The 22,272-nt window shown below is 41.5% G+C and overlaps 1 protein-coding gene across 1 annotated transcript in view; it reads left to right on the top strand.

The window, feature by feature from the left end:
• si:dkey-122a22.2 (uncharacterized) overlaps nt 1–22,051 on the top strand; it is a 46,181-nt gene extending 24,130 nt beyond the window's left edge. Inside the window, exons 8-11 of the mRNA XM_066645324.1 lie at nt 14,512–14,650; nt 20,983–21,065; nt 21,494–21,590; nt 21,711–22,051. Of these exons, the coding sequence (XP_066501421.1) occupies nt 14,512–14,650; nt 20,983–21,065; nt 21,494–21,590; nt 21,711–21,878 (487 nt within the window). The 3' untranslated portion in view covers nt 21,879–22,051. The remainder of the gene's footprint in view (nt 1–14,511; nt 14,651–20,982; nt 21,066–21,493; nt 21,591–21,710) is intronic.
• Nucleotides 22,052–22,272: the final 221 nt, after the last annotated feature.

Below are 22,272 nucleotides of genomic sequence, written 5' to 3'. Positions count from 1 at the left end.
CATACTGTACGTAAATAACATACTGTAAGCACTTATCCTATCCTAACACCTATCCTCCTCGGTCCCGAGCCGCATAACCGTGTATTCTTCCGACGCGCCACGCACACCACACACGAAGTTCACGTTACGATGTTTACAATGCAAAACCACTTAAGTCGAAACAAGGCTTTATACAGTAAATGGGAGATGTATCGTAACCATGAAACATCGTAACTCGGGACTGACGTAACCTGAGGACCTCCTGTATTTCTGTTTTGATGTGTTGGAAGAAAAGGAAAAAAAAAACAAATAAATTCTACACTCTCATAACATACAGAATACGGAAATGGGTCGTTCTCCATTTTTCTATTGCAAGATTAGAAATGGAAAACCAATAAACAAAAGGTACATGGACCCCTATGGAGCAGGAATAGAGCAATGTCCTCATCTGGCTTTTTGCTTTTCCATGTTTGGCATTCTCTCCATTGTTTAAAATACAGATGCCTCTGCCATGAAGAGAGTAAGAGAAAGACTTTTTTTTTTTTTTTAAACAACCATTTAAAGACACTGGGGCTTCGTAAACACAGTAGACCACTTGCAAACTTACTGGAGAGCAGCAAATGACGAGGAAACCTCCTCAGAATTTTAAAATAAGTGTTTTGTTTTTTTTAATTTAATTTGTGCATGTCAGCTTGAAGTGCCTCTTTTTAGTTTTGTCACAGTGTATCATGACCATTGGCGTAGGAACCGTGGGGGAAGGGAGGGTGGGTCTCCTGCAAAATTGGAAACAGCTGCATTTGTCCCCTCAAAAAAAATTGTACCATGGGGAGAAATAAATATGCTTTTTTCCTTAAACTTTTATTTTTAAAATGGTCACTAAGGTTAATGTGTTTTCACAGTGAGTCAGACAAGGTGGGTCTCATTTCAGCCTTCGTTAAGGCTCCTGTTCAAATATAGAGTCTCTGGCCGTGTCCCAAACTGCCCACTGCAGCACTGAATAGTGTGTAAAAGAGTGTCATATACTACCCTTAGCAGTGTTTCTCTAGTGTAGTATGTAAAGTTCAATAGTGTGTTGTTTGGGACACAGCCTCACTCTCTAACATTAATGTTAAACATCTGCTGTTCCACATCATTATAAATGCAGTATTTTGTTTATGAATCAGCTTATAGCTATCTAATGTTTTGGATATGTGTTGGTCTTTGACTCGTATATGAGCGCATATATCTCTCTGTTCTGTTACTGTCTGTCAGAAATAAGACCCAAATTCAGATGATGTGACTTGCCTGAAGTGAACAGGTTTTATTATTTATTTGCTTCCAGTTTTGCAATTTGTACTACTCTGAAATAAACTACCCATTTACATTATATTCCCAACATGTTGGAAAGGTTTGAGGTCAAGCTTTTGATGGGGCATGAAATCCCATCTTCTGTTCATTGTAGAAGCTAATCAGGTGGAAAATATGTGGAGAAAGCAGTCAACAGTCAACATTGGTTGGGGATTAGGGGGAACTAATGGAACACTGGCAACTGTACTCCAGCCTCATGTCCTGTTGGGGGTGAGGTTAACCTTTTTCAATGTGTGTGTAATTTGTTTACCACTTGAGAATGAAATGCTTTAAGATTTGCTCAAGGTTTTTTTGTCTGGTTGTTACTATAAAGTGTTTGGCCAAGTATTAGCACGTTTGGCTAATAAGAGTTAGAGGAAAGGCCTTCAAAGCCATATTGATCTTGCCTCTTCTTTCTGTGTGTCCAGCATGCTCTGGGAGTGTACTTCAAACTTGTGTTATTGACTCTGCTGTGGAATCAGCCAGGCTTAGTCTCCTACACTGGGTTTGCTCTGGCCATCCTTTACTTTATAAGTGGCTTCACCTCGCCACTCTCAGAGGAATCAAAGCAATGAAGACAGCAAACAAAAGCAGGGAAGATTAGTTTAGGAAATCTTTCCAGAACTCTAGTCTGGACGACAACCCCAACCTGATTTGTCATGCTGTAAAATGGATTTTAAGGAAATTATACCCACTCATCTGTCTCAAAGCAGCAGTCACAGTGGTTGGATATTTTACTTCATATTTCTCATTTTAATTCCTAAAGCCCTGCCCGGACATGATTAGTTTTACGTGGGGAGTCTTTACCAAAGGACATCAGTAATGTTTACGGTGGATTCCCACTGGATAAGAAATCTTGGTGAAAGTAAGAGAGATGGGCGTGGTCACGTGAGTCATGCATTGTCATCACACTGATGTGGATCAGACACAGCAGTGCTATTGGAAATTTTAGACAGCTACTACTGTTCTGAGAACAGACCTCCCATCCGAAAATATCAAGCCCTCAACTATCTTATCTTTAGGTCTTTGAAATAGATATTTGGTGAAAAGATGTCAAGAACTTTACTAATCCTTTACACAGCTGTTATAACTGATATTATAAACCTTTTAATGGTAAACTTATGAACAGGACACAGGTTCTTACATGTGTGTAAGCCTAGAGATTTCCTTTAAGCCGTTTTGTGTATTTTAATCTTACATCTTGTATATTTTAAATGAAGGTATATCAGAAACAGTTGCTAATTATCAGTGTTTAAGATACGGATGCATGTCTACCTAGTAATCGCTTCAATTTTGTCTTCAAAGTATGTTGTTTATTTGTTATTGCATGTTTATACCATAAAAGACTGACGTATGTAAGTATTGAAGTATTTGCCGCCTTGTGAAGTGTCATCAGCATCCTCAGTGTCACCGAATTATCTTTGGGTGCTTTGATTAATTGTTTGTTTTTGCTCCAGAGACGTTGTTATTCTGGTGAAGGGGCACTAGTGAACAGGGGCCCTGGCAATGTGCTGAAATATGAACAACTCTGTGACTCAGTTACGAACACCTTCATTTCAAAATGCTACCTTTTGAGGCAAAGAGAACGCTGTTTCGGACACAGCCCGACTGTGTGAGGAACTCCCGTCTGCTCTCGGGATGTAGCCTTTCGGGAGAAACTCCTGCACGATTTTGAGGAGCGGAGCTGTCTGTCGGTGTGTGTGATCGGAAAGTGTCTGGTGTTCATTCGGCGCGGATGGTGTAGTGTGGGGACTAGGGCTGTGCCATATCGTATCGTGCGCAACAATATCGCAATAAGAAATATGAATATCGTGGTAATCGTGATATTTGACTTGTTTAGGTCGTGACGTCATGCAGTTACACTTCGTTTGCTTCAAAAGAGAAGTAACTTCAGAGGTGGTTTGGATATAAAATATCAGATGTACAGCACTGTAATTATAAGATATGAAAGAAGCCAGTAACCACAGAACAGACAAATTTACACATTTATTTGTTGTTTTTTCTGAATGTTTAAAATTGGTAGATTTGTACTAAAATAAAATGTTAATAAATATAATTATTATTTTTAAATATAATTATATAACCGATATTTTGTGGCAATAGTCTGTTTTTGAAATTAATGAAAGTATTTTTCAGTGTTTTTTTTTTTTTTTTTTTATCGCCAAAGATATCATTATCGCCCAAATACCCTGAAGTATCGTGATATTATTTAAGGGCCATATTGCCCACCCCTCGTGGGAACTTTGAGGACTAACAACAATGAAGCACAGACAAATCTGTTTAAAATGTCTTGTGTGGGGTGTCTCACCTTTTCAACATCAGTTAGGTCTTTTTAAACCCTGTAGTGTGAGCCAGGCATTGTCCCACAAATCTTGTAAATACAGTGCTTTACAGATCAATACACAAGTGTGACACACGTCATGAAAAACACAGGGGCTCTTGAGTGGCACAGTGATCTAAGCACTGGCTCTGTTTTTAAGGGATCACAGGTTTGAACCCCAGTAATGCTTCAGCCATTCGAGGCTTGGATTCCTAGAAGGGCACAATTGGCTTCACCCTCTGGGTGGGTGCCATGGCCCCCTCCCTTCATCTCACAGCATGGTGCCAGTCAGCGCGGATGTCTGTTAACAGATGCAGCTCCCCCATCATAATTCATTTTTACAGCACTATACTGAAATCAATGGGGAGGGAGAGGGAGGCTGGAGTGGTTTCCTACCCACCTCCTAAAGTTACACAGTGCCGTTTCTGCAGGGCTGAGCACAGAGGAGCAGTGACAGATGCTCTGTTCTCCCTACTACAGGTCAGTCAAGCCTCTCAATGATTTTGAAGCTGTAATTTTAAAGTAAATATATTACATAGTGCTCCTGTAAGTCCTCAGATTGCAGTGCACTCTGATCTAAGGGTTTGCCAGTGTATTTAATTAGTTAGTAATTTTTAGGTAAATTTAAGTTGCAGTAACAGGATAATCGCTAGGTCTCATTTTGTCCTCCTCATACAGCACTAGCGCATGGTTTTTGAGGCTGTAGCCGAGGTTGAGAATTCATGTATTCAGCAAAAGACTGGCAGTGAGGCTGAGCTGATGACAGACACACACACACACACACACTGCAGTGTAACGTGTGCATAGACAATAGAACAGAGAAGAGAGGAACATGGTAGAGCTGAAGGCCTCTGAGGAATCAGCACTGAGAGACAGAAATATGACACAGCACCACTGCCAGGTTAGCACAAAGACCTTTGTGTGTGTGTGAGTGTTTGTGTGTGTGTGAGTGAGAGAGAGAGAGAGAATAAGCCATTATGACACATTTCACCATTGCATCTCTATATTACAGGATATTCTTTTAACAGTAGACACTAAGTAAAATTTAATATTGTAGTTCTTAGACACAAAAGTCCGTTCTAATTAGTGTATTGGTTTATTTTAAGGTGTCCCCATTGTGGACAAAGATGTTTAGCTGAGCACCCACAACTTAATCTCCATAGAAAAGCATAATACAATATGGGACAAGCTGGAGCACCTGCATATGAGCTCAAGTTCACCAGGCTCAATGTCAGGTGTCAGACACAGAGATGTAAATCATTCTTTGGAATAAATGGAAGCGTTTAACAAATATGTGAAACCAGAGCTAATACCTGACCTCACTAATGCCGTTGTAACTCGGTGCAATCATGTCCTCTAGAAAGCACCTATTTATTTAATGGCTGTTAAACAAGCTGCGTGTGCGCAACTGAACACTGGGTTCAAATGAAAATAACAGAATTTAATCTTATGGACTTTTAAAGTATAGAAATACATTCACGGTTTGGAGGATGAGGTGGGATAATGTTAACATCTTGTGGGCCAAGTCAAGCCTCTTTCTAACAAACCAACTTTAGGCAGCACTACTCTAGAGGTACTCGCGATACCCAAGATATACCCATGAAAATAATTAAGGGATGTAATGTATAGAGCACATTTTACACGACTGTCAGCCAAAGTGCTGTACAAGAGTCATACACATACAAATTAGCAATTAGCATATAATTTGGCAATTAAAATGCCATGGTGTAAAAGGATACGTTTTAAAGGGAAACGGAGCAGACCTAACATCCAATGGAATAACTTGGATTTTTGTAGATTTTTCTAAGCTAATAAAAGCTACTCCTCAAGACAGAACTGATTTGCTGATCAAATTTGAGATCTGCGTCAAAAAAGACTCAGTAGGTTTAACATATTGTCACTGTCCAATTAAAAACACGTATCTGCAAAAAGCTAATTTTTCAAGAGCAGGAAAGGGGACTGTATTTCTCGGGGGTAACATCTTTACTGGGAAATACTGACAAACGCAGATTTCTTTTAGTGGATTCCAACAAGTCACGTTCACCTCAGTGTCACCACAGTGTTCTCCTAAAACACAGAGTGAAAATCACTGAAAATGGAGATGCGTGTTTTTAATCGGACTGCGACGATATGTAGGTCGATCCGCAAGATTTCCCACAATGCTGTCTGCAGGTTTAGAAGGGTCAACTAATAAGATCATTGCGATCTTCAAATCAGTTCCACGTACTCGGGTGAAGTTTAAGGGTGAACAGGCGTTCTCTGACGCTGCACCGAAACTATGGAACAATCTTCCATTGTTCATAAAGTCATCTCCCAAATTTAAAAACTCATTTATTTGCCCTGGCTTTTTAAAATGAATTACGGTTCTGGTGGTCCAAGTCCAAATCAAGCGTTCTTACAAGCCACCATTGGGGAGAACTGCTCTAGGAATACTCATGATACCAGTGAAATACTCAGAAAAGTATTAATTGATGATATATTTCACAAATGTTCTTTTTCAGATGGTATCTTCTCTGATACTTGTTGTCCTTTGCTCTTTGAAACTTTATTAGACAACCTGACATGGCTCACATCAGTAGCTCTGTAATCCAGGCATTCATTAATGGAATATTAGGTGAATACCATGCATAAAGTATCACCCCCCTTGGGATTTCAGAATGGAATCCGGGATGCCAATTAATAGTAATTACCACCGCTAGCGCTGTAGCTACTGCTGCCAGTCTCCTCTAATGAAGCAAGGCTGCACAGGCCCTGGTGTATTTACCTCTGTCTAATCTATAGTATTGACTCCAAGTCACTCACGGGGAAAGATGAGGGGCAGCTGATCCTCCCGCAATTCCTCAGAGTGGACAGTTACTGCCCCCTAATGGCCATCACCAGCACTACAACACAGTGTAGTCGTTCTTAGAGATGTTTGGATGTGCATTTGGCAGGATCAGAAATTTGCATTTTTATTAACGTTCAGGATTTGATTCTCTGAGCGTTTTAAAAGGTGGATTTTGTTTTTCTTGTGCACACAAAATTACAAAGGCATCAAATGGGATTCATTATTGATGCAGTTGCATCAGTTCGACCCCAAAAATTACATTTCTATGTTTGTTCCATTTGGGGATTAGTCTGCCCTGTTTTGTCCATGTTTTCTCATTGGTGGTGATTGATTGATTTTAAAAATAGTATGAGCGGTCCAAAGTTCAAATTGGCTCCTTCTGTGGGGAATTGTACTGAGACGATATGAGTAAATTTACATTATAGTCTAATCACAATAAGATTATTATAAATTGAAAGAGAGAGAGAGAAAAAATATTTTGTGCTTATTTTAAATTCCATGGTTTGGTGCATTTTCGTCTCATTTATCGAAACTGCAGACACAGCTTTGTTCAGTGGTCATTAATACACCTCCTGGAGATCTGTTCTCCTGTATCTAAAATGCTACTCTTTTAACTAGCACGAATGTTAATTAGCTGGAGCAGTTCTTTTCAGAAGGCTTGTTGTCAGTTTTTTAACTGGAACTGTGGCTCGGTGGTGAGAATGTTCGCCTCTCAGTGCTTGGATTTTGGGCACAAGTCCCATCTGGGTGGTTTTTCCGTGCTTTCCCTGTGTCTGCATGGGTTTCCACCGGCGTCCCGGTTTCCTCCCACGGTCTAAAAACAGAGGCTACGTTGGAATGAATGAATGAACGTGTGTGTGTGTGTGTCTCTCTCTCTCTATCCTGGGTCAAACCCTAGTGTGTCGGTGTGTGTGTGTGTGTGTGAGCAGTGTTGATTGAGTATCTAGAAAGGCGCTATATAAGTGTAATAATAGATAAATAAATTAGTATATTTTCTGAAGTTAAGCCTCAGAAGTTGGTTTGTTTTTCTCTGCTTCTCACAATCCAAGTAACAATATGGAGAGGCCAGTCCATTGTTCTTAAAACACCTGCACGATCTTTATTCCCAATCGAAGATTTTCCTGCAGATGTAGCACCATTATATTAAAACATGTTTGTAGGATGCCTTTCAGTGAAAAACAAATCACCAGCTACTTCTCCAAACCCCACTGATGATCCCAGACTAGGTTTGAAGAGCTTTCATTAATTAGGTGGTATACTCATACTCACTGCCTTCTGTTTCTTCCGGAGATTTCAGATCTAGGCTCCTCTTAATTATTTTTCAATTATGTTCCTTTGATTTTCATCTTACGTTTTTAAGTGAGTTATTTTTAATCTCCTCAGGCAGATCTTATGCACATGAGAAACACAAGCCAGTGTTTGTGTGAATGTTAGCTTCTCATCTGTTTTGTTAAATGAACACTAGGTAGTATTTCTACCTTAAAATTACAGCTTCTAAATGATTGTAATGTTCCACTGAGCTGTGATAGGGAGAATAGAGCCTCTGTTGCAGCTACGCCGGGTCCTCTTCTGGTTTTACTGTTAGTATTCCCAGTCCCCGAAAGTGCTACAAAACTAAACAGCTTGAGTTACTAATGAGTTTCTGTGGTAATTCAATCAGTCCATAAAAACGTCCAGACATGTTACACAAGTTACACTACCTACAAACAACAGTGGATTTCTTGCTCTAACACATCAGTCCAGGTTAACAGACATTCAGGGCTTCTGAACGTAAACAACCACAGAGAACTGCATTTACCCACAGTCATAGACGGTCCCTTTGAAGTGACAGCAGGGCCACTAACAAAGAGTGGGCAAATGAAATGGTGATTTGATGATATACTTGAAAGCTTTTGTATATTTTCTTCTTACTTCTGTGTTTCCTTTTACACTTCAAAATGAGTAACCTTTACCTAACGGCTGATTTGATTGGTCTCTGACATTTGCTCAGGAATCTAGGTCTCTGTGAGCTGGAGCAGTGAAGGCCCTCAGCCAATCAGAAAGGCTGAGAATTTGCTATGGTCTCAAAGTCGTTTTCAATGTTGGAGAAGAAACCACTAAACACATCCAGCCTGATTCATTGGCCTGAGGATGTTATAAGGAGTGTAAGCAGAGTCAGATTTTAACTGAATATCCAAGTGTAGGCACCATATTGTTTGAGAGCACAGAGGATATAACAGGCAACTAACATTGAAATAATACTTCGTCATATTCTCAGCTTCAGAATGTGGCCTGTGTCTTTCTGTGATCAGTTCACTTATCACACGTTGGCACCTATCCCTAACCCCCAAGCTGCTCCCTGGGTGCTGAGGTTGTTGGGAGCCTGCTGCTTGGTTGTGCCAGGTGTGTGTGTGTTCACTGCCCCTACTGTGTGTGAAGAATTGCTCACTAGGGTGTTTACTACCACGGATGGGTTAAATGCAGGAAATCAATTTCCCTAAGGAGAAATTGCTTCTTCATCTTCCTTTTGCAATTAGTCCAGAATTCTGCTGCCAGGCTACTGACTAACACTAAGAAAAAGAGACCATATCACTACAGTCCTCGCTTCTCTATGTTTGCTACATGTCCAGTACAGAATACAGTTTAAACTGCTACTGTTTGTTTATAAGGCACTAAATAATCACACCCCTTCTTATATTGTACACTTGCTTACATCCACAACCTCGCAACCTCTGAGATCACCTTCATGATCAGGTTTTGAGTTTTTTGCTCCGAGACTTTGGAACAGTCTTCCACCTTATTTTCGTCTCTGTGTTTAAATCAGGTCTAAAAACATACTTTTACAAAGTTGCGTTATGAATAGCAAGTGACTGTAGTGATGTTAGATGCTCTTGGTCACCCGACACTATAAACCTCCGTAATGCAGCTACGTAGCCGAGTATAACCTGAGCACCGAGTTTAGCAAGTCAAGCTAACGTTAACTAACACCAACTAAAACAGGCGAAGTGAGTGTCCTTACCCTGTTTACCTCCATGTTACAGAGGCTCTTGAACACCTTTCGTTGGTGTCCTTACATGCCCATAATGTTGGAAAAGCGCCAGTGAAATGAGCTACAGATAACGGAGTGAGCGGATGGTCCTTTCCAAAGTGCTCGTTTAAAGTTGACAAATTTAGTCCATTTTCTGGATATTTTGGGATCTTTGGGCCATTTGTTCACAGATGTCCCACTGTACATTGAATGATTGCAGCCAAAAACAACACACCTTTTCCTCATTTTGCATTAAATTAAGTGCAGCTTCTAGAGTTGTTGTCCACCATCTACGTCACAGGCAAGACGCCTATTAGAGTTTCCGAACACCGTTGGGGGGGGGGCAACGGTCTTATAAACCTTATTCCATGAATTAGTAAGAAATGACATGTTTTCTGACTATCAATAAACACAAGTTACGAACTCAAATTTCAATCTATTTATTTGTTTCACACTTTCATATCGCTGGTGCTTAGCCTTTAAAACTCTTTTTACTTATTTCTTTCTTCTGTCTGATTAGTTTTATTGTTTAAACCCAGTGTGTCCTGGGGGTTGGTATCATGTATATTTCAGTATGTGATATAATCCTGATATCGATATAAACAACATAAAAGCCACAGAAACAACCAAAACAAACGAGAAACCTGACATCGCCATCAAACATAAACCTCTTTGCTTTATTAATATAAATATTTTTAAACTAACTCTAAAACTGAGCGCAGTGATGACTGTCAGTCAGTGACAGACGCTGTAAATAATGTAACTTCAGCAGGAGTAGGAATCTGATGCGCACAACATGGGTTGTGGATTTTTTATTTGCTGAGCTGTTTTCGCTGGCTTGATGCCAGAGATACAGCTATTGGATCACGGTCCTTGCAGCTGATTGGATGATTAGAGAAACACACACTTTATTTGCGCAACAAACACAGGCTGTTGCAGAAATCCCAAACATGAAAATTATAGCAACGTCTGCCGAGCCAAATGCCGTTGAACAGAGAACATGTGGCCCACGGCCTGCAGGGTGCCCACCAGTGTCTCAGACTCTATTACAGTCTCGTAATTTTGGGGAATCTAAACCCACTCGTGTCCGGTTTTCTGTGACCTCTTTCTGGACGTGGAGGGTAGGAAAGTTTAAGGGGCCAGGCACCTACGCCAGGGCCATGCAAATGGTCCTTATCAAACCTGCAGTTGATGGGAGCGTGTATGTCTGTCTGTGTGTGTGTGTGTGGGGGAGTGAGAGAGAGAGAGAGAGAGAGAGAGTGTGTGTGACATTCCGACAGTGGGTCATGCGTTTTTCTCCTCACAAAAGAAACAGACTCCATTCAGCCTGCACTAATCCAGATGAAAAAGTCAAAGAGCAGAAAGTCCACAGGCCCAACCTCATTTCATCACTTTCATCGGCACCAAAGGAGAGAGAGGAGACAGGAGGGGGAAAGAGGGGGAAAAAGGAGGTTGGGGGAAGGAAGGAAGAAGCTCAGAAAATGACCAACATTGACGCTTTCCCTAGCTCGGCCGCCGCGCCGTTATCTGTTTAATTCATCCCGCCAATCTAGGCTGTCTTTTCCTGTGCTAAATTGCCCTTTGACACGCATGCCTTCCTGCGCATAATCCAGCACCTCCAGGGCAGAATTAAAAAACGCTGTGAATGGGAGCAAACCTCGAAATAAAATGTCAATGCCGCCGGACTGATTTGACTCCAAATCAAACAGCCGTCCTCTGACGCAGGACCTAGGGTTTTTTTTTTTTTGGGAGGGTGGAAAGAAGGGAGGAGTGAAAGAAAAATGTCCAGATGAAAGACGATGTCAGAGAAACTTCTGAATTCTCCGAAGAGGGGGAGAAAGAGAGAGAGAGAAGGTGGGGGTTTAAATTGCATGCGGAAATAACTTTGGAAACGGATGGAGAGGCCGCGAGAATAGACGAGTGTCAGGCTGCATGTCTTTCATATTTCAGATAGGAACGCTTTTTTGGTGGAAAGCAGCGAGTGCCATGACTCGTCCGACCGAACTCCCCCTCAATGCCGACTCCTGCTGTCACAAGATGGAGGAACTTTTGAACACACAGCTGTTGAGAAGTTTGGATTTCTAGCTTATGAACTTCATCCCTGGTTCTGTCCTGGTTCTGATATTGTTGTCTCCCTGAATCGGAAATTTCAGTGTAGTAAAGAAAACCTGCCTTCACTTCCCCAACTTTGTGTCATGGAAAAAAACATAGCTACTGAGAACTGGACATGAGTACAAGCTGTGTTCACTTAGTACTTAGTTTAATTTTATTTTCAATTAACCTTTTTATCATTTGTTGGAATTGAGCAATTCATTTTTCAATTCTCTGTAATAAATACATGCATCGCTATCATCATACACTCATGGCTGTAAGGTGGGGGACTAATGCCCTGGAATCCACAGTGCAAAGCCGTTTTCTTAGTGATTGCAACATAAGTAATCATCGAGATCAGCTGAATTTCTGACTAGGATTTATAGGTTATACGAATACGGACACAGTATGGAACACCCCCCTGTACGTTACGGACAAATCCCGCCTTGTTCTTACACACTGGTCATTGGCTCTAGAGAAGTGGATTGCGATAAATCATGGCTGCTTCAGTATTGCGTTACTATAAGAAGGTACTATAGCTGCATCACTCTGTATCTCACTCTGTGTGGTTCGTGGGCTAGTTCAGCAGGGACTTATAAAGCCGTGGTAACGCAGGGTTTGTGACGGCAAATGCGCTGCTGTCTCTGCCCTCTCTGAGCCGACCCGGTGGTGGTTTCGGGTTCATAACGAGAGAAATTATACAAATATTTCATGCGGATTACACGGTACAACACAAGCAAGAGTCACACTGTACCCCGGTGTTCTGTGGAGTTGTGCTGCCTTATGGAAATGTGTGACCAGGGTGTACATTTATAAATACAGGATATTTCAATAAACTCAGGACAAAATTCTCCACAGAAAAGTGTTAACTTTTGAATGAAATGGAGAAAGAAATCAGCCGCGTTTGACATATTTGTATTGTTAGTATCACTTTCTTGTAAATGTGGGTCAGGCTGCAGTGTGTTTGTGTGTGTGTGTGAGTGTAATTATTGATTGGGCTCTGTAGGCTAACACTAGCCAATTCATGGCACCAGTGAGCTGAGACCGATGGGGGCTCTTGAGTTACAAAAAGCCCCTGACCACTCCTCCACCACCCCGTCCTAATGCCCCTCTCTAATTCACCCTCCTTCTGCTCGTAACCAAACAGCCTACTCTCTCTCACACGTCTAGACTGGAGCTGCTCTTCTAGAGCTGACATACAGTGAGCTTTAGAGGCCGCTGAGGGTGAAGAGGCCAGTGAATTATCCACATTAGAACTATAAAGTTCAGATGCAGTTGCCACTCTTTTAACACTAACATTTTGTTCAAACACTGGTCAACTCATTAAAGGTGCAGTGTGGAAGATTTAGCGGTATCTAGTGGTAAGGCTGCAGATTGCAACCACCTGAATATTCCTCACCCACCCTCACTGCAGTATGTAGTATTAATGACTATTAACGACTATTCTCGGTCCAGACACTGAGGGCTTTAAAACTCCAGCAGCACTGCTGTGTCTGATCCACTCGCACCAGCACAGCACACACTAACGCACCATCACCACGGCAGTGTCACTGCAGCGCTGAGAATGATACACCACCACATCACACCTGCTCTGTGGGGGTCCTGATCATTGAAGAATGTAAAAGTGGGCAAACAGCCAAAAGCATGCAGTGCGACAGATGGACTCCAGTCTGTAACTGTAGAACTACAGAGTGCTCCTGTGTGGTCAGTGGAGCTGAGAGAACGGACATTTCCACCTTAAGTGATCTGAAACTGCAAGTCAGTGATACCCACCAATGGAGCAGAACTAGAGCAGCATCCTCAGCTCAGTTCATGCTTTTCAATGTTTGGAGTTCTGTCCGTTGTCTTAAACAACTCCAGATACAGAGAGAGAGAGAGAGAGAGAGAGAGGTAGGCAGAGAATATTGGAACAGTGAAATGGAGAGAGACCTAGCATATCGGACTGAGACTTTTGTTTTTTTTAACTCATTTACAGACACTGGAGCTCCCAGCACAAAACCGACTGGAGAGCAGCAAATGGTGAGGAAACATCCTCAGAGTTTATAAAAAGTGTTTCTTGATTTCAGTCGCCAGTGTCGACTTTACGTGTTGATTTAGACAGAAATGTTTGAAGCCTGCATTCGGTTCGGTTTTGAAAAATATCCTTATGTTACCTTTAAGTTCTGATAAATCTTACCTCAGCGTGGAGCATCGTTTGCTTAGAGCTTTGCACAAAGGGACAGCTAGATTAACCTTTTCAAGCCCCGCCTGGACGAAGACTTCTATTTGGACATCGTTTTAAGCGTGTTACACTGGGATTAAGCGCCATTTCCAAGGCTTTTGTTCATGGCTCATAAATGAGCTGTCATTGTGCAACATTAGGCCTTACAGGGAGAAGTCATTTACCGCTTCATGCTCCCATTCTAATCGTTCAGTTAATGCAGTCCATCATCGGCTCTGGCTCATTCAAATGAACACGCAGCATCCTGAGAGCACGAGGCTGTCGTAGCACTGAATGCAATCTAATCTCAGCATTCAATCTCTTATAAATATATAACTGAGCTCTGTTTATTTTTAAATGAGCAAACACTCCCGTCTCGTCTCTCTGGCTTTATTTATTTGTTTAAGCTCTGTTTAACCAACTCCATTAACAACGGTATGATGGTGAACGTTAAAAGGTGCTGTCAGTCATTTTCGCCAGTGATTCTTCTTTGTTATCTAACAGCTCTTATGCTACACCTGATGACCTTCCTGTAGATTCTGTACTAATGCTATTTTAAACATGGCTGCTGCCATATGGAGGGCCCGCTCTGTGGAGCATAAACTGATTCATTCAGGGACTGTTAAGCAATTTGTTTCTTTATGTCGAGTTACTCATTTGGGGAGGGGGGTTTAGTAATGTCATTAATAAAAATACTTGAGCTCACTTCGGCCGCATGCCTGTATTCAACAGTTCTGTGTGTGTGTGTGTTATTTTTTCAGGTACACACATCTGGTGCCCACCCTTCAAATGATGCAGCTTTCTGCAGCAGCAGGGGTCAGTCGTCTTCTCCTGATCTTTGGCCTCCTGCAGCCCACTCTTACAGGAGATGACGTTTCGGAGGAGGTCATTCAGCGGCAGGTAAATCACGTTTGCGGCCGATACGTAAAGAGATAAATGCACCTGTTCGTGCTCCACCTACAGTTACGTTTCACAGATTTTAGTCACGTAATTTTATTTTTCACTGAGCATTAGTTACGTCAAATTCCACTCTTTTACTAGGCCTCCCCCAATCACATGATGAAAAAGCAAATTATGATAGTGTGTTGCTTCAGGTTTTACAGCATTGAATCACTTGTACAGTGCATGTGCACATTATTTGGAGATCAGGAGCCTACCAAGTCACACGCTGTGAAATTAGACCACCCAGTCAGTTTTCTGTGGTCTGCCTATGTCTGAACACAGAAGATAAATCAAGCTGTTCTAATTTTTTTGTGTTACTTTTGAAGTAGACATTTTAAAACTCCCCTCAGTTTAAACGGAGCAAAACAAACACAAGTGCAATGAAATAAGAGCACTGAGTAAAAACAGAGAAAAGAAGAAAGGGTACAAAAGAGAACAGTGTAAAAATGGCTAAAATCCAGAGCTTCTGCTCCACACTCCGGGGCTCTCGCTTTGAACTGAGCTGTGGCTCATTCTCATTAAAAAGGACCAAGTACTGAAACAGATCGTTCTGAACAGGGCTGTTTACACAGAGGGATTATGCTGCTTGGGGATTGATCCTTGTGGGATTTTTACCAAAATATGTCACAGATGTTTCATTAAGACCCAGAGCTGTGTTCACTTGTGGAAAAGGGGGAGAATATCTCCTTTATCATTCCCTAAACTGTTCTCTAAAAGTTGAAAGAGGAAAGCAGCTTACAAGCTTCACTGCATCATTGTAGACCGGGTCGGCTTTAACAACAGGCATTTTCCCTTACTGACTGACTGACTGACTGATTTCTAATGTTGAAATGCGCATGCGTGAGTAGAAACACAGGGAGAGGAGGACTGCTCAGTGCGGCATTAGTGTGTTTTTAAGACTCCATATAGCTGCGCACAACCACGTTAAAACGTCACATGCTTTACTGTAACTGCACTTGGGCACCTTAAAACTTTACATGCTTTACTGTAACTGCGCTCGGGCACATTAAAACTTTACATGCTTTACTGTAACTGCGCTCGGGCACATTAAAACTTTACATGCTTTACTGTAACTGCGCTCGGGCACATTAAAACTTTACATGCTTTACTGTAACTGCACTCTGGCACATTAAAACTTTACATGCTTTACTGTAACTGCGCTCGGGCACATTAAAACTTTACATGCTTTACTGTAACTGCACTTGGGCACCTTAAAACTTTACATGCTTTACTGTAACTGCGCTCGGGCACATTAAAACTTTACATGCTTTACTGTAACTGCACTTGGGCACCTTAAAACTTTACATGCTTTACTGTAACTGCGCTCGGGCACATTAAAACTTTACATGCTTTACTGTAACTGCACTTGGGCACCTTAAAACTTTACATGCTTTACTGTAACTGCGCTCGGGCACATTAAAACTTTACATGCTTTACTGTAACTGCACTTGGGCACATTAAAACTTTACATGCTTTACTGTAACTGCGCTCGGGCACCTTAAAACTTTACATGCTTTACTGTAACTGCACTTGGGCACATTAAAACTTTACATGCTTTACTGTAACTGCGCTCGGGCACATTAAAACTTTACATGCTTTACTGTAACTGCGCTCGGGCACCTTAAAACTTTACATGCTTTACTGTAACTGCGCTCGGGCACATTAAAACTTTACATGCTTTACTGTAACTGCGCTCGGGCACATTAAAACTTTACATGCTTTACTGTAACTGCGCTCGGGCACATTAAAACTTTACATGCTTTACTGTAACTGCGCTCGGGCACATTAAAACTTTACATGCTTTACTGTAACTGCGCTCGGGCACATTAAAACTTTACATGCTTTACTGTAACTGCGCTCGGGCACATTAAAACTTTACATGCTTTACTGTAACTGCGCTCGGGCACATTAAAACTTTACATGCTTTACTGTAACTGCGCTCGGGCACATTAAAACTTTACATGCTTTACTGTAACTGCGCTCGGGCACATTAAAACTTTACATGCTTTACTGTAACTGCGCTCGGGCACATTAAAACTTTACATGCTTTACTGTAACTGCGCTCGGGCACATTAAAACTTTACATGCTTTACTGTAACTGCGCTCGGGCACATTAAAACTTTACATGCTTTACTGTAACTGCACTCGGGCACATTAAAACTTTACATGCTTTACTGTAACTGCGCTCGGGCACATTAAAACTTTACATGCTTTACTGTAACTGCGCTCGGGCACATTAAAACTTTACATGCTTTACTGTAACTGCGCTCGGGCACATTAAAACTTTACATGCTTTACTGTAACTGCGCTCGGGCACATTAAAACTTTACATGCTTTACTGTAACTGCGCTCGGGCACATTAAAACTTTACATGCTTTACTGTAACTGCGCTCGGGCACATTAAAACTTTACATGCTTTACTGTAACTGCGCTCGGGCACATTAAAACTTTACATGCTTTACTGTAACTGCGCTCGGGCACATTAAAACTTTACATGCTTTACTGTAACTGCGCTCGGGCACATTAAAACTTTACATGCTTTACTGTAACTGCACTCGGGCACATTAAAACTTTACATGCTTTACTGTAACTGCGCTCGGGCACATTAAAACTTTACATGCTTTACTGTAACTGCGCTCGGGCACATTAAAACTTTACATGCTTTACTTTAGCTGGGAATGGGCACTCTAAAACTTCACTCAATCTTCCTGTTCAGAGAATGTATTCTGGCTGTAGCAGACAGATCAAGTGGAACTGTACCTGCATAACAACAGTGAGGTGAGCGAAGACATCAGGTGCCTACAATAGTTAGTTGTTCTAATAGTTTAGAATCAGAAACGTTCATTTTGTGTGTTTATGCATGTTGCTGCATTGCAACAAATAACTGCTTTTCGTATTTTAAATATATATTTAACTCTTGGTTACTGCTGATAAATTTCCAGTAAAAAAGAATGGTCTGCACATTTATACTTATTTGACTTGAAGTTGAGAAAATGTTTGAATATTGGTCTAATTTTATGACAGATATTGGACTGTCTATTCTTTGCTTGGGTTTCAGAGAAAACGAGTTCTCTGGACTTGCATGTTCACTATGCCTTATGTTTGGGCAAACCTTGAGCGTCCCCTTGACTGTGATGAGGGTCCTAACAATCTCTGTCCCTGGAATTCCTCGCTCCAAATCTTAAACAACCAGCCAGAATTTTGGAGCACTTTTTATTATATCCTTCCCACTGAAGTAACACCCGTACTGACGGAGCTAATATATATATATATTTTACATTTCTGCATTCATTAGTCTTGCCTTCCATACTTTCTGTACAAAAACATAAAATATACGAAGCTTCTCCAGGCCTTCCAATGACAAGTGTGTGTATTTTGTGTTTTCCTGTTTTTGAAATATCAGAACCATCTCTGTGACACTGGCTATGTGGCTAATGGCAGTCCGGCTAAACTAGGCTGCCTAGTCTTGTTAAGGAGCATTTGATTACAGGGACTCCGGTGTAAAGGGGCTTCCGCTTCGAGATCTTTTGTAGCTTGTAGCAACTTCATTCCAGAGCCAGTGAATAAATCAATATAAAAAAAACCTGAAATATTTATAGTTCCTGACCATTTTTATAGAAAAAGAAACAATTTTCTTCTCCAAAACACTACACATCTGACCAGTGCAGTCACAGCTGTGGTTAATACAGAATTGTTTGCGCAGCTCACTGTCCAGTGGCTGGCTGTGAGAAAAAAAATGTAATTTAAAATACCTTTTAAAAATTACATGAAATAAGAGGAAAACACAAAACTGGAAAACTTGAAAATTTATTTTGGCTCCAAAAATGTGTGTATTGAAGTGTGTAGTTGTGATAAATCTGAAACTATTCTAACATTATTCTATATAAAAAATAGAATATAAACATGAAAAACAGCTGAATAGTTTTTAAAGTCAATGCATCATTGATTTTGCAACCCTCTTTTTTGATGGCCCAGGTCTGTGCTTAGAGCTGTTGTCCGCTTGAAATCAGACCAGCAGCTCACACCGGAGACAAGGAAGTGTGCGCCTCCTCGCTGTTCACCGCAGTGTCCACATGGTGGTGCTGTAGTGTAAATTATAATAAAACGTGTGTGGAGGGGGGGGGGATGGAGCTGGGCTTAGACGATGAGTGGAGCAGGGGCTGGAGAAACAGTTTAAAGAAGAGCAGCCGTCAAACTAAGCCAAACAACTTTCTTCTGATGCGGCCGGATCCTATTTGGGTCCTTTTTCTTTTTGAACAGCCACCCCCCCACCCCCCCCCCCCCTTCACTCTTTTTCCTCCAGACGTCTTCAGACAGGGTCTCGCAGGTCGAGATGCGAAAGGCACTCGCCCGTGGTCAAGGTAGGCGGCTGTTCTCCGCTCTAGTTCCACCCAATTTCATGCAAGTTAACGTGTGGCCGGGAATATGCAAATCGCTTATTAGAATTTTTTTGTGTGTGTGCGCCGCCTCCTCCAGCTCTGAAAAGGCTGCAGATTTTTCCTATTTGCAACATGAATCGAGAGCTGACCCGAGTAATGGAGAGAAATGATTTTAGGGGAAATGTTTTGCTTCTTCTCTTTTAAAAAAGAGGTTAAAAATAATTAATGCAAGAGGCACCTGACCAGCCCCCCCCTCCCAGGTGTCCATCACACTGGCTCTATCTGTCTGAACACACTCACACCAATTTGAAGGCCTCCGTCTCTTTTGTTTAGGGACGATAACAAGCTCATGGTGGAAGTAGCGCTAATTAATGCGCAGACGCTCGTCAACAAAACCAGCAAACAACAACAAAGTGAGGGGGAAAAGTTTTAGCTACAGAAGAAAGAGCCCAAGTACACGCTGAAGTGTGAGATGCCCCTGGATGTAGAAGCGAGGGATCGGAGTGAATCAATTTCATGTAGATAATCAGGTGAGCCTGGATCCGTGTTGTTCCGCCGTGTCAGACGTCAGAAATACATCGTATGCTTTTGCAGGAGAACTAAAAAACGCAGATGCTTTACCGCGCATTCACAGCAGCCTTCTCTGCATGAGAAAGGGAAAGCAATCGAAGAGCAGTTAATGGTTACATGGGCCTTTTGTGTACTGACGAGAGGCTGCTCGTGGCCCTTGAAATGCCTGTCGACTTTTTAATTTGACTGCACTGTCTCCCTGGATTGGGGGGATTGTTCTTCACAAGTGGGATGGCGCCCCGCTTCAATTGACTCCACTGTTGACTCCTCGCTTTCAAAAGCCTCCGTGTAAAGAGCCGAGAGCCGCGGCAGCACGCTCTGTCAATCTCAGCCATCTTTACTCTTTACCACCAGCATCCACCGGCGCTCGGCGGCAGGGTCCGGGCCGCCAGGATTAATCGGTTACGTGGCGTACAGAGTCTTTTAAAATGTACACTTTCGAAATTCCGCGGCCGGCTTTGACCGTGATGCAGTGGTAAAATTCTGCTGAACTCAGTACAGTGAGAAACTGACACTAATTCTTAGAACATAAATATATACTTAATACCTTTGTGTTTGACATCTGTAGGAGGCTGTGGTTCTGTGTGGTTCATTTTTAGCCTTTGGCCTTTTATTAAAAAAACCCCAAAATGGATTAACACACATTCCACTGACTGTTAGAGGTGTGCTGATGTTGGATTAAAAGGTATATTGTAGTATTCAGTTGTCTGTGACATGTCCACCATTAAAACTGCTGAGAAAACATTTCTATTAGTGAATCAACTACAAAAGAGTTAGACATAATACCTCTTTGTAAAATGTAATGCCCCAAAGAGCCACAAAAATACAAAATTAAAGCAGCATTGTGTTATTCAAAAGTGTGATAATTATATTTCTTTTTATTAATAGCGGCATAAACCTAGTGACTGCCCTGAAGAACATTACAGCACACAAGGGTCATCTTTCTTCCATAGATTTCCATAATAATGAAAGACAACTAAAACTCGAAAAGAATCCACACGGAGGATCCACTTGATCCTCACTGTTCGGGTTAAGATCAGATCCATTGATTACGAACTGTGCTGGATTTGGTATTTTGTGGAAGTCACAGGTGAAATGAGCACTTGATGACGACTGGATCATTAAAATGTAGCTGACTGTATTTTCCCAGAAGCACTGGCTGTTTTCAAATGCTGATTTGTGTAGCTTTTATTATGTAATATTTTCTTCTTTCTCTGTTTATAACTGTGGAGAAGATCAATGTGAAAGAAATAGTGTTTTCAAATAAGAACGGCATTTAACGGTAACTTGTAGTATTTAGTATTGTTCTGATGTATTAATGGACCTTTCCTGTTTGATCAGAAATACCTCTTGAGTAACCCGGCCCACCAGAGCGGCGCGGTGGACGAACACTTCTTCCTTAACGAGAGTGCATCTCAAGTGAGGTAAAATATACAGCGAACAGCTGCAGCTTTAATTTCACCCTTCAACATCAGTCTCTTCTCACGGGAAAAATAAAGGGCATCTTTAGTGAAAGTGTTGTAAATCTCCACTTTATCGAACAGGTCTCATTGTGAGAGTACTGTAAGAATACAGGATCTGTTTAACGTAATGATTTGCTGATTATTATTAAGAAAAAACGGCTTATTTCACTGGTAAATGTTTGTTTTCTAGCTTTATTCCTTGAAAATCAAAATCATCCACATTATTAACAAACACAAGACAAAGTTTCTCTGGATAAAGGCTCTTAAAAGAAGTAAAAAAACAAACAAAGAAATGTGTGTTTATTACACACATTTACGACCCTCTAGAATGAGTCAGATATTTAGTTGATTCCTTTGTCATTTGGAGCATGGTTTTCTCTTTAATTCAGAGACGTGTCAAGGTTCAAGCCGCTGTCGAGCAGCACATCGGTGAGCGTTCTCGTCGGAGATTCTTTTGATGAACAGCTTCCTGCTCATCTCAACCAAGTGAGAGCCGTCTCCGTTCTCTTTCTCCCTCTGAAACACCAGCTTAGTTTCTAGCAGGGGTCTTTGGAAAGTGGATGATGTCTTTATTGGCTTGTGTGTGTGTGTGTGTGTGTTTGTCAGGTTTTTGTCGAGCTGCAGAGGAAGGCTTTGGAGAGAGTTTACCCCCAGGCCCACCGCATTCGGATCGGGGGGGCGGACCGCCGCATGATCTATAAAAAGCCGTCGCCGGTAAGCAAACATTTACTGGAGCTGGTGTCAAAGAGGCAGACCAAACAGCAGAGGCAATGAGGCACTGCTCAAACACCACGCCAGGATGTTTCCTATTGGGAAAGTGTCACTCGCATTCACAGCTGTGCTGTGTCATCACATTCTTTACGCAGGGAATTTAGGGTCGTTTCTCGATACGGAGGAAATGTGACGTCTGTTCTTGATGTTTTATAATAAATGTAAATGTGAATAAAGGGGGATTCGTCGTGTGTGTGTGGGGGGGGGGGTAACCGTTACCTTTTCTTTACGTTCACACTGTTCCAATTAAAAACAAAAACAAACAGAAGACAAACAGACGGTTTATCCTGAGGATTGAAGTTTAATTATGACACCACATCAAAATAAAAATTTCCAACAGCTCTGGAATTTTATTCCATCCATATACATGCATAGCAACAACATTTTTAAGAAATAT

Source organism: Hoplias malabaricus, chromosome 1 (genome assembly GCF_029633855.1).
Source record: "Hoplias malabaricus isolate fHopMal1 chromosome 1, fHopMal1.hap1, whole genome shotgun sequence".
Classification (NCBI taxonomy): Eukaryota; Metazoa; Chordata; class Actinopteri; order Characiformes; family Erythrinidae; genus Hoplias; species Hoplias malabaricus.
This window is presented reverse-complemented; position numbering and strand designations above follow the sequence as displayed.